Consider the following 21,542-nt stretch of genomic DNA (forward strand, 5'->3'; position numbering starts at 1 on the left):
CACACGTGACTTGAGCCCGCCGTGGGGCACCCAGGGCTTGCGCTGAGGCCCCCGGCAGTGCCAGCCGGAGCGCGGAAACGAACACGCCAACCCTGCCTGGAGACCCATTTGGATGTTGGGTTTGTTTTTTTTCTAAGGTGGACTTCTCCTTTATTTAAATTTTCTTTCCGCGTACAAATTCACAAGACTTTCCTGCTACAAAAATTTTGCTTAAAAGTAAGGCTTTCTGAGAATGAAAATTCATATGCATGATCAGAACAAGCTCTCCTGTGGCCTGGATGTCGTGTCTGCCTGTGGGCCCTGGGCTGGACCCCGGCCTCCACCGTAAGGCAAGAGGGTTTGCGGTAATGTAAACGGCGAGGCTGTGGCCCCGGCCCCTGGCCCGGCCCGGCCCTCACAGGCAGCAGCCCGTTAGTCCAGCGGCGCTAGCAGGCGCTCCCTCTGGAGTGAGCAGGGATGCCCCGGGACAGGAAGCCCCCCCCCCCCCCCCGCCGACGACCCCGTTCTAGTCCTTCAGGGCCCCCGGGGCCGGCGGACGGCCTGGCACGGCCCTCCCTCCCGGCTCTGAACTTCCTCAGAGGCAGGAGTTCATGGGCTGCAAGAGGCAGGGCCCCAGCAGAAGTGAGGCTTGCGGGGAGCCCACCAGGCCGCCTGCTGCCCCCCAGGGGCAGCCCGCTGGGGTCAGAGGCAGCCTCCCTCCAAGACCAAATTCCCGGTGCCAGAGGAGCAGAGCACAGATGGCCCCTGGCGGCGTGGCAGCACCTTCTAGATGAGGTCTGCTGCCTTCAATTAAGACCGACATGAAGCCACCGGAAGGCCGTCTCTTTCTCTGAGAGGTGTCACTGGCCATCCTCTCCCCTCCCTGCTGCTGTCGTGGGCTTTGGCGAGGAGCTTCGGTTGGGGCAGAACAGCCAAGAGAGGCCTGAGGTGGCTGGAAAGGGCCAAACCCTGCCTTGGGCTGGGATCCCTTCTGCCTTTTGGGTTGACAGGACCAGCCTGCGGGGAGGTGGGGACGATGGGGCCACGGCTTGCTTGTCCTTCCCTGCCACCAGGCCTGGGAAGGGGGGAGGTGACCGGCAGGGTCCAAGGGCGTCACCTGTGCCACAGGCCCGTGACACCCACCCACCGCCATGTGCCCTCCCTCCCGGCCCCGAGGAGAGGCCCATCCTGGCTGAGTCTCGCCCCTCTCCGTGGGTGAGGGAGGCGGGATCCTGCTTGTCCTTCCCCAGGAAGGACTGCTGTCCTGCATGCGCCCTCTATGGCCACTCTTGGTGCGGGCCAGGTGTCAACACCTCCCACCCCAGGCTTTCTGAGGCCGAGAGGCGCCAGCATGTACTCTCTGAATTCATACGTTGGTCGCTGGACGCCACCGAACAGCTGCCCCAGCCTCCTCTGGATCAGCTCTAAGACGACGAGCCACCAAGCAGGGATCAGGTGAGACGTCCTTCCCCACCCAGAGCCGCCGGCTGCCTCGTCCGACTCCCCAGGGGAACGTGCCTTTGGAGGGACCTGCCCAGCGCCCACACACCCGTTAACGCTCTACAACCTGAGGCTTTCGGCACAGTCTTGGGGGACCACGGAGTTGGGGTTTTCTGCAAGCATCTTATGGCTGACTTTTAAGAAAAGCCAAGTATAAGTGAGAACTTGAGCCCCCTCGCTTTTGATGTAGAAAAGTAAAGGTTTAAGTAAAGTTTCCCAAATATTGTCTGTCTCCTCAGTGGAAAGAAAGCGAGAGCCACTTGTACTCGACCTGCAGCGGTGAGGCATCCGCCGTGAACAGATGAGCAGGGGCAAAGTGACTCCGAGAGAGCCTCTGTCGCAGCAGCGAGCTCCAGAGAACGCACAGGTGTGTTTAGCCTCACGGGAAAAAGACCCACTCGCTCACAAGCCGACCCAACTGCTATCGTCTGAGGAAGGCGCCAAGCTGCTAAAAGCCAGATTCCAAGGCGGCAGAGCCCAGGGGGCATGTGTGCAAGCGGGGCTGGAGAGGAGCTGTCTGGGAGGGAGACGTTGCGGGGTGGGGCTCCTCGGCAACCCCGGGGGGCGGGGGACGGGGGGGGGCCGGAGCCGGGGAGGGTACGCGCGCATCTCGCTCTATGCCTGCGGCGGGGAGAGGCACTTGCCACCCTCTGCTCCCTGGCCCACCTGGCCCACCGACAACGAGCCTGCGCGTGAAGGCTGCGGGGCCCCAGAGCGGCCAGCAGACGCCCTCCGTCCCGAAACGAGCGCAGGGCCTGGGGCTGTGCGCCTGCACAGAAGTCCTGCTTCCTGAGGACGTTTTCAAGAGGTCGCCCTTCTATGGTGACGTCGCTCCACTCGCCTGACACTCCATGACAGGCTGGTCACGGAGAATGGTTGCTAACTGCCGACCCTGCCAGAGCAGCCCCCAGAGCAGCAGGGAGCCCGGGGCCAGGCCGTCCACGCCGCAGGAGGGGCTCGTGGCTCTGCCTTTGCGGCCAACAGAGCCACCAAATGTCTCCTCAACTAGACGGCCTCTAACGAGCGCCCCGAGTTGTTCCCTGGACCCTGAGAGTCCAGATGTGGAGGCCGCCCGGCAGCCCAGGGCTGCTGTGCCCCGCACTTGGCATTAAGGCTAAACGGTTCTGGTGTCACCACGGAAGGAAGCCTCTCCTGACCCCGCCCAGGCCCCAAGTGGGAGACCTGGGAGAGAAGGCACGGAACACGACTGAGGGAGGGAGGCCGCTGTGGGCCGACCCCCCCCCCCCCCCCACTGAACCTGAGCAGGAGGCCGAGAAGGGCCGTGACCCCAGCAGAGGGACCCGAGCCCGGGCAGAAGCCCGGGCCGGGGGTCAGCACATAGAGCGGGCCAGCCCTGCCGCAGCGCCACGGGACTGCCCAGCGGGGACGGTGGGACGCTTGCGCCGACATCCCACGGGAAAGGGGGAAGGAGACCGAAACCAAGAAGCTTCTCTCCCGGCCGTGGTAGCTCCACGGAGCGTGGGTGCGGTGCTGGTGAAAGGCTGAGACCCTGCACCGCAGGCCCGGCCAGGCGGCTGGTGCTGGGCCAGGACCCCGAGGGCGGGACGGCGTCTGGGGAGGTGGTGGGCTCGCTCCTGGGCCCCGAGACCGTTCAGGAAGCGCTGATCAGGCCCAGGCGTGGGGCTCCCCCGGGGGCCCTGCCCGGCGCCCGGCGGGAGAGGGGTCGGGGGAGAGGTGGCGGGAGGCCTATGGATTCTAGCGCACCCCCTGCCCTGCCCGCCCCGCCGCCAGCCGGGGCCTCTCAGTTGTTCTCTATCTGCTCAATGTCCAGCTCGCCGTCCAGGGAGCAGGGGCTGTTGCGGACAGCCCCGCGGTCCCGCCAGGCCGTGCCCGGCTCCCCACGCCCACCACAGCCCTCGCCGAGGGCGCAGCCACCCGCCTCCTCGCAGCACGGCTCCTCCTGGCAGGCGGGGTGGTCGTCCAGGGACGGGGGCAGAGGCTCGGGGATCGGGGTCCCGGCGGGGGTCCTGCCCCCCGTGCCGGAGGCCGAGAGCAAGGCGGTCCAGGACCTGGTGCTGCTGACGTGGAGGGCGAAGGGGCTGTGAGGGCCGCGGTCCTCCGTCCCTGCACTCAGGCAGCTGAGGCTGCTGAAGGTCTGACAGTTCTGTGGGGGAGACAGACACACACGTCACTCAGGGTCACGTTCCTGGAACCGAAGGCCCGCACGCCCCAGCCAGCCAGGCCCAGGCCCCTGGGGCTATCTGCTGGTGGGCCCGCCGGGCAGCGGAAGACCACCCAAGTCCCGGCCTCTTCCCCGACCTGGACAAGGACAAGGATAATGTATGAAGAAATACCCCTGGCCGGTGAACACCATGTTAATAAAGAAAACGCGAGGTGCAGTTATTCACCTGCAAATTGGCAGAGGACGAGCTTGCCAACACCCAGTTCTGGGGGCACTGTGGGGGGGCAGGGGCACGCCCAGAGCCCTTCACACACAACCTTCCTGAAAACGGATCTGAAACTTCATCAGGCAATTTCACTTCTAGAATTTCTATCTGAAGGAAACAATCCGGACGCATGCAGAAATTCAGTGACATGAACGTTTTTCGTCACGCTGTTAAATTGAAAAGAAGTGACCCAGATTCCCTGCGATAAGGGTTCCATAAAGCATGTCTTTTCAGACAAGGGAAGCCTCTTTAGCCATTAGAAGAACACGGCAGGAGTGGATTTACTGACGCAAACGGAAACACCGCCAGGCCGCACTGCTGCACAAAGGGGGCACGGTGCCCATGCCACCCTGTCGCCGTGATAGGAGGGGACATGGGCCAGGAGGGTTGGCTTGACGTCCACGTGGTGCACATCACAGCCACCCAGGGGGCCGGTTTCCACGTGAGCCCTGGGCTCCTGTGCCCTCAACAGGCACTCAGGTGACAGATGCTGTAGCCCTGCTGGGGAAGGGGCCGGGCTCACAGCTGGGGGCCGCGGAGACACCCCTCAGCCTCCCTAGGCCTCGGCTGCCTCATCTGTAAGAGGTGAGTGATGGTCCCTGCCTGTCCCACAGGGCCCTTTGAGGCCCCCGTGAGAGAATGTGGCTGCCCAGGGCTCCGCACCCGTAGGCTCTACCTCTGCAAGGGGCCAGCCTGGAGGAGGCAGCCTAGGGCCTGCCCGTGGCGGGCAGAGCTTGAACACGGCCCAAGGGTGCTTGGGGCCACCCACTCACAAAAGGGGGCAGGCCCGGCACTGCGCACCGACGGGTTCAGCTACACACCAGCTCTCCCGGCTGAGCACAGAGTCAGGACGGAGAGCTATGCAGACGAGGGTGCCCATGGCCCAGCCCCACCGGTCCCCAACAGGACCAGCAGCAATGCTGTGCCTTCTCGGGACGAGACAGGAGAGACGTGTGTCGAAGGCAGCTGGAGGGAGTCTGGGCTCTGGCTTCCTCCCTGCACACGCTGGGGACTTGGCGGCGTGGGGAGCACCGCACGTCTGCCAATGTGAAGGTCACAGGCCTGTCCTGAGGGCCCCGGTCCTTTCACAGGCGGCAGTGTCCGTATGTCACTTTGAAATAAAGGTGACCACCGGCTGTCACAGTGAGCAAGCTGCTGCATCAGGCTTGGCAGATGGACAACGAAAGGCGCTCTCTCTAGAGGGAAGTGTCCGGGCCTGCCGTGCGCGCGCTCACCGTCCCCACCGGCGCCACAGCGGAAACCGCTCTGATGGGTTTGCTCGTCTTGGAATCCTTCGATTAACTGAGAAAGGGAGGCTGGGGTACTGGCGGAGTGGGGGGCACTGGGATTGAGGAAAGAAGGGCTGGGCCACCAATCAGACCTGAGATGCTGGCCCAGGTCGTGGTGGGAGCCAGACTGGGGACCCTCGCGGTGCCCCTCCTGGGCCACGTGGGGCTCGCTGAGGCCCCAGGCCTCACAGGGCACGTTCCCTCCGCTGCCACAGCAGAGGGCCGGAGGCAGGTCCTCGTGCAAAACGGCCCCCAAGAGCCTCTGTGTCCTCAGGTCAGAACACAAACCTAACGCTGTGTGTGGGCAGAGGCCCCAGATACCTGCGCTGGGAGGGTCCCTGGGGCCCCTTCTGCCTCCCAGCCACTCTCCTGACTGGCCTAGACCTGAGCCAGGACGAAAGGAGAACTGGGTAGAGAGACAAGAAAGAGGGAGGATGGCTCAGCCCGGGCCTATTACAGAAGCAGCGGTGTATAAGGGATTTCCGCGAATGGCAGTGTGACCCGTTACAAATAATAGCGCCCAGCGTAAACCCAACGTGCTGTGAATGGGTCACAGGGCATATGCCAAGACCCTGATGCCCTCAGCCCCACGAACATGTGTTAACTAAGGTGCAGGCGGGTGCCTGACTTCATGGCAAACGTGACAGTGTGTGTCTGGGCACTAGTCATGTTAAACAGCAGCCAGCCAGCAGCAGGGTACTGGGGACCCCAGTTTGCGGGAACCTTTCAGAGATGCAGCTTTTGCCCCAAGTGTGCCCTGGCGAGGGCTGAGGTCAGAGAGGCTGTTACAGTCCTGGGTTCCGCCACACACAGGCCTGATGGCTTCAGACAAGACCTTCCAACCTCTGACAAATAAGGGCTGGGCCAAGGGCACCCGGGCGACCGCCGTTCTGAATGTCTGGAATAACTGGGTCCTTTTTGCTTTGCAGCAGGGCAAGAAGCTGCAAGGTTTGGTTGGTGAATGTTCTCCCAAGCAAACCCCAGGATGCCACTGAACCCCACCCTCTGACAGTCCTCAAAGGCACCTACTCCTTGGCTACAAAGCCAGTGTCACGTTGAAAACGTTGTTGACTCAAAACTCAGCTGTTTCAGCCACAGTGAAAACCTGCTGAATGTCCCAGCCGGTGGCATGCCCCACCTGCCGGGGAGGAATGTGACCTGCACAAAGGGGCAGTGTGTGTCCTGCCCAGGCTCCATCCCAGGAGGGCCCATCCTGTGTTGGCATCCAGGGCGCGGCCCTGGGGGCAGGGTCCCGCCCAGCCTCTCCTGGCGGCTCGCGCTCCCCAAAGCCCAGCTCCCATGCAAGAATGCTGCACAGGCCTGCTGGAGGCCTGGAGGCCTGTGTGCCCTCAAAAACGTCTGGGCAAAGCTGCAAAGCTTCGAACAAGTTCAAAGCACTGTGTGAACATCTTTCCAGGGTGAAATGGCTGCTTTGGGACAGACAGTCCCCCCTATGCCAGACCCGGCCCTGGCCCAGGGATGGGCCGCCTACTTGGGCACGAGCCTGCCCAGGTAACAAATCTCAGAGAGGACCATCCGTGTGGCCTCAGGCTAGTGGCTGGAGACACTGCTCAGCACCCCAGTCCTAGAGTCTGGAGCGACTTTGGAATGGAGCCCCTGAAAGTCAAGTTGCTTCCATCAGAACTGCCAGGCCTCAGGTACAGGCAGCAGTGTCTCAGCCCACCCACCCAGCCTCCCCAAGTCAGGAGCAACGGCCCCTTCTCTGCACAGCCCTTCTGTGCAGATATCTGCTCCCATCCCCTCCTTCTGGGTGGCAGGCCCCTGGCCAGGCCCTGGGCTCAGCCCCGCTGGAACTCTGTGCAGCCCTCATTGCAGACAGAGGCCCACGAGACCCGGGTAGTGAGAGCACCCCGAGGGCCGGGCCCGGCTCCCATCCACCCCCGCCGTCCACACCCAGCCCCAAGCGCCCACACTGTGAAGAGGCTGAGGACGCAGCCCCTCGCCAGCTGAGGGCACCTCTGCCTTGAGCTGCAATCTGAAAACCAAATCCCCCCTCGGGAACCTCACATTAACTTAACGGACTCGGCCCCGTCCTTCTGTGCACGCCGACCACCAGCCACCCTGCCGAGCCTTGGGCCATGAGCTCCGTCCCCTCCCCAAGTGCCAGCCCGGGGCCAAGGGCAAGGCAGACTGTGGGGTGCCGTGGCCGAGAGCAGGCAGCGGCAGCCCCCTTTCTCCTGGTCGTCTTGCCCTCAGAGGACAGGCTGTTTTCCTCACTCCCGTCTCCCTGGGCCCCATCCTGCCCTTGAACCGGGAAGGCCTCGGGTGCGTGGTGCGCGTGGCATAGGGGAGGAGCGCGGGACGCAGGGTCTGGGGTCGGAGGAACTCGCCCAAGACTGGCTCCTCCACTGACAAGAGTCGCCTCATTTGGGAAATGAACAGTCGTCACTGGCCTGGCTGCCTCCCTGGGCCATTGCAAGGGTCCCACGAGAAAATGGATGCGAAGCGGGGCTGCTGGGGCCCCACCCATGGAAGCCTGTTCCCCAGCGCCTGGCACAGCTCCCCTGCCCCTTCCTCCCGGGGCAACCCACAGCCAGTGACTGGCCGATAACGGGTTCCGGAGCTGACCCGGGCCTGGGGGGTCAAATCCCAGGTGCTCTTCACACTGCTGGGCCCCCCTGGGTTAGGCTGAGGGCTCCTTCCCTGGCCTGTCTGCTTCCCTCACTTCCTACAGGTTTCTCCCAAGGGCCTCCTAATCTCTGGGACCCGATTCCCGGCTGAAGCTCTGCTTCCAAGGAACCGACCTAAGACGGGAGATGAAAGCACTCTGTGTCACCTGCTCATCGGTACTGCTGTTCCTTCCAGAACAGGAACGCCAGGTGCCGCTCAGAGGCTGGCCGTCAGATCCCGTCAGGAGTCCACCTGTCAGGACCAGCCTGCCTTGCGTTCACTGGGGATCAGTGGTTGCTGGGGACCTCTCCTTGCTCAGCCCGGGGGCCTCATCGTCGTGCCCACGTGAAACTTCCTCTCAGCATCGTGCTGGGACAGAACACGTCTCCCCAAGGCACACGTGTGCTTCCCCTTCTCGGACAAGAGGTGTGACAGAGTCCCCCAGCTCCCCTCTTCTGGCACCATCCTTCGAGGCTGGCTCATTTGCTTCTCCTCTTTCTAATGCTATCTCCCTCTTTGTAATCCAATTCATGGATCTCTCTGTGTTACTGATTTTTAGGGAACCACCTCAGATCCCTCTAGAAAGAGGGGCATAAACAAGCCCAACCAGCCAGGGAGAACGAGCAGACCGGGTCCACGCCTGGCCCAGGCTTCTGGAGCCTTGCAGCCACTCTGCAAGCTGCTGGGCTAGAGCGCTGGCTAAGCGGAGGCATTTCCTCCCCCAAGCAGACACTTTCATGAGAGCAGAGTTCTCCAAGTATCAAGAAAACACCAGGCCATGAGAGTGGCGAGGGGCCTGGAAATTTTCTAAGTCTCACTTGTGCTGGAAGCTGGCACAGAGACAACCAGGGCGGTGAGGCATGTGGTTTCCTGGGGTGGCGGTTTTGTTTTGTTTTTTAAACTATCTCAGGAAAGAGAAAAAGGCACCGGCTTATTTGGGGCCTATCTTTAATCCATCTTTGGTAAATCGGAGTTTCCCATGAAGGCTGGACTGTCTCTCATAGGAAGCCCCAGAGCCCAAGGGGTCAGGTGGTGGGCTGCCCCGGCTCGGAGCTGCGGGTCTGGTGGCGGGTGTCAGGCAGGTGCTGGAGGTGACCGAGGGCAGCGGGCGCAGCTGGCCCCTCACTCCCGGCATCCCATCACCGTGCTCAGGCCCTGCCCAGCTTCACTTCCTGCTCACTCGGCTCTGTGTCGGGCCCAGCCCGTTTCTGTGACATGCTCATTACCTTTGGACCCCACAAGACGCAGCCCTTTTAAGCCCGGACTGCTTCCCTACCTCAGGAAGAAGGGCAACGCCGGCCACTTACAACCCAGATAGGGAAGCTGGGTCGCCGAGGCCTGAAAGCAGAAAATGAAGTTGCCTGAATGGAGGAGCCTCTGGGGCCCAGGGAGCACCTCGGACTTGGCACTGGACACTCGAGGTTCTTCCCAGATCACAGGTTCTAGAATCAAACAGCCAGGGGAGGGCAGGACGTATCTGAGGGGTGGGAGGATGGCCCTGGCAGTTACTAGGAAGCCCCTGCCTTCCTGGGCCTTTTCCCTCAGCTCACTGCCACAGAGGCCACAACTGCTTTCCTGAGCACCCGTCACCTGGCAGGCGTCTCCTCATCCACTAGACCCCTGCAGGAGCGTCATCCCCTGCAGAAGCAAGCCTGAGCCCAGGTGTCCCCTGCTGGTGCCCTGCGGCCCCGACCCCGCACCCCACCACCTGGCTCAGGGGCCGGCTCACAGAGGGCGCTAGTGCAGCCCGGTGGGGTGGGAAGGAAGGACCCACTGGGTTAGCCCCCGGGGGCTGGACTGTGTGTCCGCACAGCCCTAAGGTCCCGGGACGCTGTGGGCACGTGCTCTGAATGGTGGCCAACCCCGTGGTCTGGAGCCCCCCTCTGCCCAGGCCACATTGTGGCAAACGCTGTTTCTGCACCAGGCCCCGGGTGGCAGATGGCCCGCCTGGACACAGAAGGTGCGGAAGCCGATGAATGGCAAGGGGCCTCCCGGCAAGCTCACAGTTAGAAAACAAACATTTTCTTTCTGCAGCGTGCATCCTGGCCAGCACACACTCAGGACAGGGCTTGGAGGGACACCTCGCTCTCAGCTTGCCGTGGAGGGAATTCTCTGCCTGACAGAAGTCGAGGGACCTTTCCAAAGCACACTGGGCGCTGGCGGGGGGACCAAGGCTAACGCACTGCCGGGACGCATGGGGACCCTGGGGGCGGCTTCTGCACCAGGACTGGGGGCACTGAAGGTGGCTCCAAGGCCCCAGAGGGGACGGCGGGCCCTGGGTTTTGTTCAGCTGGCTGGAGCTGGGTGCTCCAAGGGCCATGTCAAGGCACAGGGAGACAGGACTGCAGAGTATTGGGACCCTCTCAGCCCAGCCCTCCATTCTCTGTTCGGATATTGGCTTCCAGAGAAAGGGGATGCTTTTTGGAAAAACGGGCAAATTGCCAATCAGTCTAACAGCCTTATCTGCAGATAGGCAGACAGAGGCCGAGAGAAGGGAAGAGACTTGCCCCAAATCCCACAGCTGGTTGATGTGCAACCATTCCTCTTGGCTTCCGGGTCGAGCTCGGGAGAACATTCGATCCTCAGGCAGGATAGCGGCCTAGAAGAGGCTGGACAAGCCTGGGCTGGAACCCTGGCCCTCTGGGGGCCCTGGGAAGTCCTGAAATTTCTCAGCCTCAGTTTCTCATTTGTACAATGAGGCTAATATGAGCCCCAATGAAGCCACAGAATTGTTTGGAGGGTTAATTGCACTGGGACCATGTAGGAGGCCAAGGAGGCGCTTGGCTAACCTGAGCTCCCTCCTCCCCCCTGCGCCCACCCCGCCGTGCTCAGGCTAAGGTGGGGGGCCCGTGGCTCTCCGTGGACAGCACTGCACAGCCAAGGGGTCAGGGGCTCGGCTTTGGGAACAGAATCTATACTCTAGATGGTCAAACCCACTGTCCTTTTTAACCAAAACCTGCTTTCAAAGGAGCCAGAAGACATGCCAGCAACACGAAAGGTGAAATCTCTAGGAATAAAAATATAAGAGCTAGAGAAAAGAGATAGGAAGAAAACCTTACAGAGCACAAATGTGGGCTTGAACAAAGGGAGAGACATCCTGTCTGTGGACAGGAAGACTCAACCTCAAAAAGGTGTGAATTCTCCCCAAGTTAATTCAGAAGTCTAACACAATCCCAATCTACAACGTCTACAGCAGCCCTCCCCCATCTCAAGACAAGCTGATTCTCAAGTTTTCATTGGAAAAATAAACAGGTGAGAATAATCAGGAAGCCTCTGCGAAGAACAATTAGGACAGACTAGTCTTACCAGATGCTAAAACATACTACAAAGCCTCAAAATTAGGAGTATACTACTACATGAGGACACACAGAGACTAATGAAATAGAAGAGAATGTTCTGAAATAGCCCCAGGTTAGCATATGATAAAGGTGGAATCTCAAAGCAGAGAGAAAAAGATGGAATTTTCAATAGCTGGTAGAGAGACCAGTGGGTAGACATATTAAAAAAAGAAAAAAAGGGCTTCCCTGGTGGCGCAGTGGTTGAGAGTCCGCCTGCCGATGCAGGGGACACGGGTTCGTGCCCCGGTCCGGGAAGATCCCACATGCCGTGGAGCGGCTGGGCCCGTGAGCCATGGCCGCCGAACCTGCGTGTCCAGAGCCTGTGCTCCGCAACGGGAGAGGCCACGACAGTGAGAGGCCCGCGTACCGCAAAAAAAAAGAAAAAAAAAATGTTGGCTCCATATTCATACCACATACAGGATAAGCTCCACATAAACCAAATACTGCAATATAAAACCATAAAAACACTAGAAGGAAACATAGGAGAATTCCTTTATAGCCTTTCTAAAATCCAACATTCAGAGCCATAAAAGAAAGAATTAATAAATTTGATAAAAAATGTATACACGTCAAAAAAACGCTAAAAGCACTGGTGGGATTGTAAAATTGTGCAGTCGCTTTGGAGAACAGACTGGCAGTTTCTCAAAATGTTAAAACACAGAGTTACCACGGGACCCAGCAATTCCACCCCTAGCTATGTACCCAAGAGAAATGAAAACACATGCCCATACAAAAACATGCACATCAACGTTCACAGCAGTAGTATTCGTAATATCCAAAAAGAGGGAACAACCCAAATGTCTACCAATTAGCAAATGGATAAATAAAATGTGGCAGGATTATTTTTCGGCCATTAAAAGGAACGGAGGGACTTCTTCCCTGGTGGCGCAGTGGTTAAGAATCCTCCTGCCAATGCAGGGGACACAGGTTCAATTCCTGGTCCAGGAAGGTCCCACATGCCGCGGAGCAACTGGGCCCGTGCGCCACAACTACTGAGCCTGAGCTCTAGAGCCCGTGAGCCACAACTACTGAGCCCACGTGCCACAACTACTGAGGCCCGTACGCCTAGAGCCCATGCTCCGCAACAAGAGAAGCCACCGCAGTGAGAAGCAGGCGTACTGCAAAGAAGGGTAGCCCCCGCTCGCCGCAACTAAAGAAAGCCCACGCGCAGCAACAAAGACCCAATGCCACCAAAACTATAAAATAAAAAAAAAAAAAAGGAATGGAGTTACTGACACATGCTACAACATGGACGAACCCTGAAAACATTACGCTGCTCAGAGAAAGAAGCCAGTCAACGAGAGACCACATTACTGTATGACTCCACTTATATGAAATACCCAGGACAGGCAGATCCAGAGAGACAGAAAGTAGATTAGTGGCTGCCTGAGGCTGGGGTGGCTAAGGGTGAATAGTGACTGGCAATGGGTATGAGGTTTTTTTGGGGGGATGATGAAAATATTCCAAAATTGACTGTGGTGATGATTGCACAATTCCGTGAACATACTAAAAACCACGAAAATTGTTTGCTTTCAATGGGTGAATTGCATAGCATGTGAATTACAAAGCTGTTGAAGAACGCCAAAAGCAAAGTCAAAACACAAAGAACAAATTAGAAATAAACATTTGCAACTCATAGCAAGGCAAAAACTAATCTAATATAGAATCGAGAAAAAGAGTGACACCTCAATTTTTTTTTAAGGGCAAATGAATACAGCAGAGGACATACGAATGACCTTTAACTATAAGATGCTCAACTGATTAGAAAAATGCTAACTAAGATGACACAGAGAAACCATCTTTCACCTATCCGGTTGGCAAAATCCACATTCGACCAGAATCTGTCGAGGCGGCGGTGGGGAAACGGACCGCCTGAGGCACCCGTCGGTGGTGTGGGGCCCCCTCAGTGTCACCTGGGCAATATCCTCCAAGACGACAAGTGCGTACAACCTGCAACCCGCCACCCTAGTGGCAGGATGTGCCCACAGAGGGTACACCTGCAAGTCTGAAAGGATCCACAGGCAACACAGTTCACAGCTGAGAGGACTGCCCCCGGCTTGGGAGTCCGCAGCCGGGGCCTGGGAATGAAAGTGGGCACGTCCACACAACAGACCCTCCTGGTGCTGGAAAAAAGGCGGCAGTGGCTCGGCTCTGACACAGAAGCACTTCCAGGGTCTGTTATTTAAGGCAGCAAGTTTCAGAAAACTAGACGTTAACATGCTATCTTTCATATATGAAAGGAGAATAAAAGAAGAACCTTCTTATTTGCTTGTATTTTTATAAAGGATTTCTAGAAGGATCACAGGAAACAAATAAGGAGTTAACCTGAGGCCACGGGGGATGGGAGGGATGGGAGCAACACTTTCCCTGTATACTGTTTTAATTTTTGAACATGTGAATGTACTATCAAAAAATATGTGTGTGTGTTTATTTTAAAAGGAAAGGACACTCTAAGTTAGGAATGAAGAGGATGACTCACAGGCCAAAAACTCTTACTGAAATGGTCACTCAGATTTTCAAAAAAAGAAGTCCCCCTCCCACACCATCTCCATATTAAAATCATTGTAATGTTTCTCCACCAAAGTCCTTTTTGACTTTCCTTTTCTCCTATTGGCAGGAACAAGGCTTATGCATCACAAAAAAAATGGCACTTTGCAAAACTGTGCAGACAAAAAAAAACCCCTCTACCGGGTTCCTGCATTTAATAATCACCAAATTACTACACACGAGTTACACACGAGCACAAGACGTGAAAACATCAGGCAGGGCCAACCCTTGAACGGCAAACAGGCCACACATGTGCCAGACATCTGCCTGTGGCCAGTCGGCTGTTCGGGCCTTTTCCCGGGGCTGGTAGGCGGGCTCATAAACACAGGCAGGGGGAAATCCCTGGGAAACATCTCGCTGTTCTAAAGGTTTGCAGGGCTCCCCGCCTGCCTGGTGGAGGCTGGCCTGGGGTCCTCGCTCCATGGGAGAACACTGCCGGGCCTTGTGGGTGACCCAAGGCGGGGCCGGGGCTGCTTTGCACCCAAAACCCCAGCTTTCCCCAAACAAGGCCCGTCTCTTGGACCGCACCCACCTTGCCCAAATGGGCCGGTACCCGCCATTCAGAGCCGCTGCCCGGCCCTGCCCCAAGGCAGGGCAAGGTGGCTGCTTGTTTGTCAGAAACAGTCTGGGGGAACGGCCCCCGCGTGTCTGCGAGAGGCTCGGTGCCGAGGACGGGCGTGTGGGCCAGGTGTCTGCAGTTGTGGTGCGTGTGGACACAGAGTCCCCACTTCCACCTGTCAGCATATTTCCACACCTGGTGAACACACGAAAAGCAGAGAATAAGCTCAAAGTGTCAGATTCAGCTGGATTTCCTTTCTATTTGGTGCGGGGGTGGGGAGGGGAGGATCTCTTCTCCCCTCCTTAACGATAAAATATAAATCATAAAGAAAAGCAGGCAAACACTGTGGAAACACGACTGATTTCTCTGCTCCAACAGGCCTCAGCACGGAAAACCCCTACATCCCCCAGTCCCCAGGCCCCTTACAGACTGACCCTCTCCATGGACAAAGTGCTCCCCTCCCACTGGAAAGGACCACCAGGTGCCCTGGCCTCACTCCCACCCTCTCTGGTTTGCTTCCACCCCTTCCAAGCTCTGCACCTCCAGGCCCCCCAGCCCCTGACTTCAGGGAGGACCGTGTCCGAGCAGGGCCCAGAGGCCACCTGAATAGCCGGGATCCAACCCACACCACTGGCTCCTGCGTCCACATTGACATCAACGGCACTGGAGGAGTGGGCTTCACGGCAACGGCCACTTGGCACTGATTCCCAGCTAACCGGCCCAGGCCAGAGGGCCGGAGAGGAGAAAGAAATGCACGACGTCCCCATGTCTGTCTGGAACCTCGGCCGTCTCCCAAGGCCAAATGCTGGAAAATCCAAGTAGAACTTGCCACAACCAGGCTGAACTCCAGGCAAACCCAAGGCCAAGAGAGCCTACACCAACCATCTTAGGATAATCCCAGCACCCCTCAGCTCCTGGGAGCCAGGACCCTGGCCAGTCCCAGACAGCACTCGCGCTCGGAGCCTGAGGGCGTAGCCAGACTGGGAGGGCAGGCTCAGGGAACAGGGATGGGCTGGAGGCCCCAAGCGCGGGGGCCTGTCCCCACCGACTGGACCACCCACAGGGCACCCTGGTCTGTCCAGGTCCGCTGAGAGGGATATGGCAGGGCCACTGGGACGAGGCCCCAGAGGGCCAGTACACAATGTCTGGCTGCCCTCACTTCCACAGCATCAAGGGGGGTTCCCCTGCCAATCCACAGGGGCTCCTCATTGGCTACAAAGCTGGCCACGTCACAAGCCACAAGCCCCACTCCCTTGCTCTGTGACTTGGTCCAAGGTCAGGGTCCAAGGGCGACGGCTCCCCCAGGGAGGCACTGGGCCCACGTGGGAGAGCGAGCCCCGCTGGGACATCAAACACACGGTCTGGGTGCAGCTCCAGGGCCTCAGGCAAACCCTGCTCCCCTCGCGGCCTCCATCTGTCCTCTGTCCTGAGACAGGGTGGTCCCCAAGGACCCCGGAGCAGCCTCAAGCAGAAGGTGGGAGACGACAGGCAAGCCCCAAGGACAGTGTGGTATCCAGGACACCCCTGAGGGGGTGTGGTCACCTGGCTCCAGGCTCCAGCCTGTCACGTACTGGGTGTGTCCTAGGAAAGTCCTGGGTCCACGTACACAACGAGGGAGTTGTTAGTCCTGCATGAGCCTGGCTGTCCCTGCCCTGCCCTGCCTGCGCCCTCCCTGCCCACTCAGGCTCCCTGGACGCACTAAGCTCTCCTGGGGGTGCCCTCCCTCAGCCAGGATTATCACCCCCTCGATAAGCCTCTCTCCCCTCACAGCCCAGCTAAAACCACTCCCCGCCCCTACAAAGCCCTCCTGGAGCCTCCCTGCTGCACAGGCTGGCTGGCAGGGTTCTGGAGGGCTCGGCCAGGGAAGAAGTCTGCTGGCCGCACCTCTGATGCCTGGAGGAACGGGGTTGGGTGGCTGAATGAAGAGTTGAAAATGGTGATCCATTTGGGGTGGAATCCTGCGTCTGCCACTACGTGTTCCCTCGGCCTCCTTGTGCAACCTGAGTTTCTCTTTCCCCATCTGTAAAATGGAGAAATAAAACTGCCCTTGTGGGGCTATAACGGGGCTGAAATGAGATCACAACAGGGCCCGGCTCAGCGGGATCTCCACACCACATTACAGTGTCCAGCTGCACCAAGACGGAGGAGGAGGGCCGGCCCTGCCCCGAGGGGCTCAGGCAGAAGACACAGAAGGAGAGCCCTTCACCCACAGCTGTCCCAAGCGGAAGTGACCCATGAGAGCAGAAATCCCAGGCGTGCTGGGGAAAACAGAGGCCGCACTGGCCTGTCCTGGACACCAGAGTTCTGCGGGGGCAAGGAGGGGCGGCTGGACCCCGCCAGCGTGTCCCAGCGTGCCTGGGCAGGGCAGGTGGCCACGGACGTGCCCGCTGGCAGAGGGTGTGGCAGGACATTCCTGGGCACATTCCACCTCTGTGGGCTCGGCTGTCCCTCCTGCAGAGCCAGGGCTGAGTGGCAGGGACACCATGTGGGGCTCTGGTGGTCCCGAGCCCCGGAGGCCCCATTAGAGGACTGCCTCTCCTGAGGCTCGATCTCACCTGGGGCAGCCCGGACACTCAGTTACAGGACAGGGTGGGGGGCTCACCCCGGACTCTTGCCCACCAGGCACTTTTCCTGGGATGGCCTGTCCTCTCACCCGTCTAAGTCACGTCTCTCCAGCCAAATCCGTCACTGCAGCAGGGCAGGGGCCTAGCAGAGGCCCAGGATCCCTGGATGGAGTCCCAGCTCTGTCCAGAGCCCCAGGGGTGACCTGAGGTCTCATCCCCCTTGGAGCCCGGTTCCTCCAAGCTGCAGTGAGGGACGACAGGGGACAACCATGGGAGCCAGGGAGGTTGCAAAGACCTGGGAGCTTGCGTGGTGCTTGCGAAGTTCTCTGGATGCTTGTGGCCACCAGCCCAAGACTCCTCAAGTCTCTGCTGCCCAGGGAAACCCTGTCAGGGAACCCCTAGTGCACGGGTTCTTGGGCTGAGGGGTAGGGGGAGCAGGCTCGGCATTCTCCACCAGGACCAGGACAAGCCCACCCAGCAGGAGATCCAGATTCCAGGCCAGGAGCAGGCACCCAGGAGACTTTTTTTTTTTTTGCAGTACGTGGGCCTCTCACTGTTGCGGCCTCTCCCGTTGCGGAGCACAGGCTCCGGACGCGCAGGCTCAGCGGCCATGGCTCACGGGCCCAGCCGCTCCGCGGCACGTGGGATCCTCCCGGACCGGGGCACGAACCCACGTCCCCTGCATCGGCAGGCAGACTCTCAACCACTGCACCACCAGGGAAGCCCCCAGGAGACATTTTTAAAAATATATTTATTTATTCGTCTTTACCTGGTCTTAGTTGCGGCATGCTGGATCTAGTTCCCGGACCAGGGATCGAACCCAGGCCCCCTGCATTGGGAGCACGGAGTCTTAGCCACTGGACCACCAGGGAAATCCCTGGGAGACATTTTCACAAAGTGCACTGGAGATGCCAAAGAGGCTGTGCAGGGCACGTCCTGAGCGGCACAGGTGTGGCCCGGAGCATCACGCCCTGTGCCACCAGACAGACACAGGAGCGGAGTGTGTGCTGCTCTGAGTGAGTCTGGATAAGCCATTGCCACTTAGAGGCGTGATGGAATCACGATGCCTACCTCGTGGAAGACCCAGCTCAGGGCCTCAGTGTGCTGACAGAATGCACTTCCCACTTGGAGGCCTGACCGCAGGCTCCGGAAGGGCTGGCCAGGGTGGGTCCCTGTTTCTTTGACTTTCCCAGGGACACACCTCAACATAACCAAATTTCCCGACAGGCTTATTTTTTCCCTTTTGTTCGTTACTGTTTAAGTGCTTGACAGGACATGCAAATACAGCACTGGCATCCCGAGGCGTCTAGAGGCCCTCGCAGTCACCTGCCAAGTGACTACACCTGAGGTGGATGCCCGGGGCCAAGCTGGGGGAAACTCTCGCTCCATTATCTCGTCATCTAATCCTGAGAGGCGGGCTCTGCCAGCACCTCTGCGTACAGGCAGAGAGACCCAGGTAACTGGGCAGAGTCCCACGGGGCCGGGGGTGGGCCAGGCTCAACCCCGGCTCTGTCTGTGCCCTTACCCGTCACTCTGCACCTCGTGGCTGTCAGAAACGCCTGAATCCGGGGTGGAAACCCAACCTAATTTCTACCCCCCAAGTACCCCAGCAAGGCTTGCCAACTACTTGGTGAGAATTCCCAACTACAAAAGCCAAAGGCCCTTATGACAGCAAGGGCTCCGAGATGGCCCCGAGGAATGTGCAGGGCCCAGAGAAGCCCTAAAGCATTCTTCCATCCAGACATTTCTTCACATAAAGAGAAAACCGACCCACAAGGTTGCGCTACCGTAAATTCCACCTGTCATCCCCTGGAATCCTGCCTTGTCCCAGGAACGAAGTCAAGGCATTTCTGGGGGTACTCATGTCCTAGCAGCCGTGGAGCCTCTGATGGTAGTAGAACTAACGTCTACTAAGCATGTTCCCTGAGCTTCCCGGGGTTATCCCACTGAACCCACACGACACCCCCGAATGGGAACGGGGGCACTCCTGTCCCTGGAGGCTCAGGAACTTGCCAAGGCCACACAGGGAGTAAGTGGGGAGGAAATGAACCCCGGCAGTCTGACCCTGAGACCAACGGCCCGAGTGCCGGAAGGAGAGGCAGCAGGAAAGGACGCGGCCTCCCTGGTGCACACGCCAGCAAGGCAGCAGCCCTTGCCAGGGGCCAGAGGGAGGGTGTGCCCAGCCTGGCCCCACACGGGCCAGGCCCTCAGCCAGATGGGAGAAAGGGGCAAAGGCCGCAAGTATATAACTGCTGCCTGGAGTCACCCCCGTGATGACGTGTCAGGGGAAATGCTGAAAGTGCCAAGGAGGCAGACCCACGAGAGAAACCAGCCAGGGCCCAGTGACAGCGCCTGGGTGCACATAGAACCTGGCATCTTCCCAAGGGTCCCAGCTCAGCCGTTGCTCCCTTCTTCCCCTTAGATGTAAATTAGTTCACGTGTGTGTGCGTGCACACCGCACACACAGACACACACAGCTCCGCCATCCTGCAATCACTTCAAGGTGCCGCTGTTCCGACGATGTCCGACGATCGCGTGGTCGATCTGACTCCGACCCCTTCGTGGCCGTCCTCGTCCACACGGGTGAGGCGAGCTGTGACGGTGCCGAGATGGCAAGTGAGGTGCCCACCGCCAGGAGACCAGCTTCCGGGCCTGGGCCCCAGCCCCTAGCTTCAGACCATCATTGGCTGAGCCCAAGCCAGGGAATGAGCCTACTTCTCTCTTGTAAAAGTGTCTGATGATTTGGAAAACGCACAGAACCCACGAGGAAGTCCTTCACTCTCCATCTGCAAGTGGCTCCCACAAAAAGGAGCCGCCAGACTCTGTGTGTCATCAGCTCAAGCCCGGGTCCACTCAGAAAGGGGAGCCTCGGGAGAGAAGGTTCCAAAATCCCCATGGGAGCCACCACCAGGCCCTTAGGAGAAAAGCAGCCCCAGAGCCGGCCCACCCCCGGCAGGCTGGGTCGCTGCCCCTCGGACCACAGGAAGAGGGCCCGTCTCTACCCTCTGTCTTCCAAGCAGATAGGCGGGTCTTATTATGAAAAAGAGAGCTGATAACACACTCCCCTGACCTGGGCGCCTACCACGTGCAGGTTCCTCCAGAACCCCTAGGAGGCAAGTGTCAGGGCTCCTACCGTACAGATGAGGAAACTGAGGCCCGAGGAGCCTGCCAAGGTCACCGAGTGAGAGTGGGAACCTCAGGCCACGCTCTGCACAAAATGGCACAGGCACACAGGCATGCACACGTGTGTGCAACGTGCTCATGTGCACACACACACTGCCCTGCAAACCCGGAGGGAAAATGAGGCGTGGAGGCCCCCCTGGCGGGTCACTGCAGCCGCAGCCAGGGGTTGCTCCGAGCGGGCTCAGGGCAGAGAGCAGTCCTTCTTCTGTCCACCTCGAGGACACTGACGCTGCCTGGACTTGTTAGCAATCGGCCGCGCAAGCAGGTCAGGGGATCTTAACGAGGCTGGGACTCCAGATGAGAGGTGATGAAAGCCGGAGCCACACTTGTGGACAAATCCACAGTGACGGGTCCCCCTCTCGTGCCAATGCCTCTCCTGGCTGTTGTGGCCAAAGCAGGCCAGCTTCAAGGGGCGGGGTGGGGGGGGTGGACGGGCAGAGTGATTCTGCCGCGACAGAAGGGCTGCCTGGCAGAGCCCAGACAGCCCCAGATGCCACCTTCTCAAGCCTGGCACGTCCTCTCTGCAGGAGAACCGGCCTGGGGTAGTGGCCCCACCCTGGCAGCCCAGCAGGCTTGCAGGCGTCCCCCGCAGCGCGACAGCAGCCAGGCTGACGCCCTGTGGTCGCAAAGTCCCCAGAGGGAACAAGGGCCCTGAGGCCCTGTGGGTCAGCAGCCCCCCCAAACACACCCATCCACACATACACACACCCACAGAAACCTGGGAGGAGGGCGGCCTTCTCTCTCCTCTGCACTCAAAATGGGTTCTCACTCCAAAACTGAGTATGAGCTACGAATTTTCCCCCAAATTGTGCTGGCAGGATCGGAGGACCCAGAACAAAAGGTGCAGCACAAAGCTCTCGGGCAGTCGGCGGAACTGCTTTTCTACTTCCCGCTTTCCCTCGCGCTGTCTCCCTCTTTCATCTCCGCCACTGTCCCCTCTAAGTGAGACCTCATGGTGTTTTCATGAAAGCAAGAAAAATTGACATTCCTGAAGGTATTGTGGGACCTGTCGAGGCAGAATCACTCACATATGCTTTTTTCTCACTTTTTTCTCACTGATCTTAGAGAAGGAGAGAGACACACACACACACACACACAGACACACACACACACAAACAAAAAAGTCCGTCCCTCCACTGGCCAATGAGAAAGAAAGCCGCACTCTGTCTCTCAAGGGAGAGACATCAATGGTCGGAGCGCTCAGGTTAACGGAGACGCACAGAACTAAGCACCCCACTCACCCAGCTGAAAACAAGAGAGCAACTTCTAACCGACTGGGGGAAAAAATTAATTGCAGCTTTAGAAACATCCTTTCTCTCCCGTAGGACCCCGGAGCCATGGGAGGCCATGGGAGGCCCAGGCGCTCTGCAGGGCTCCCAGTGGTTACTGCTATTCACCACTCGCAGGTGGCTGATCAATTTCCCAGGGTTTATCAGCGTGGCGATGGTGCCGTGCTCTTTCAGCGAGGGCTGCGGGAACCCATACAGGGCCACTTAAATCAGTCTGAAGCTGTGAAAGGCTCCATCACTTGAAGCCCGGGCCTG

At 59.0% G+C, this 21,542-nt stretch overlaps 1 protein-coding gene across 2 annotated transcripts in view; it reads right to left on the reverse strand.

Annotated features, from left to right (window-relative positions):
* Window positions 1-504: 504 nt before the first annotated feature.
* The window catches only part of FAM53B (family with sequence similarity 53 member B), a 112,463-nt gene continuing 91,425 nt past the window's right edge, over window positions 505-21,542 (reverse strand). The window contains exon 5 of one of the 2 annotated variants that reach the window (XM_029201056.1): window positions 505-3,604. In XM_029201056.1, the coding sequence (XP_029056889.1) occupies window positions 3,242-3,604 (363 nt within the window). In that variant the 3' untranslated portion in view covers window positions 505-3,241. The remainder of the gene's footprint in view (window positions 3,605-21,542) is intronic. The other variant, XM_029201057.1, reaches the window with a different exon arrangement.

This window comes from Monodon monoceros, unplaced genomic scaffold, assembly GCF_005190385.1.
Source record: "Monodon monoceros isolate NGI ecotype Baffin Bay Population unplaced genomic scaffold, NGI_Narwhal_1 Super_Scaffold_4, whole genome shotgun sequence".
Classification (NCBI taxonomy): domain Eukaryota; kingdom Metazoa; phylum Chordata; class Mammalia; order Artiodactyla; family Monodontidae; genus Monodon; species Monodon monoceros.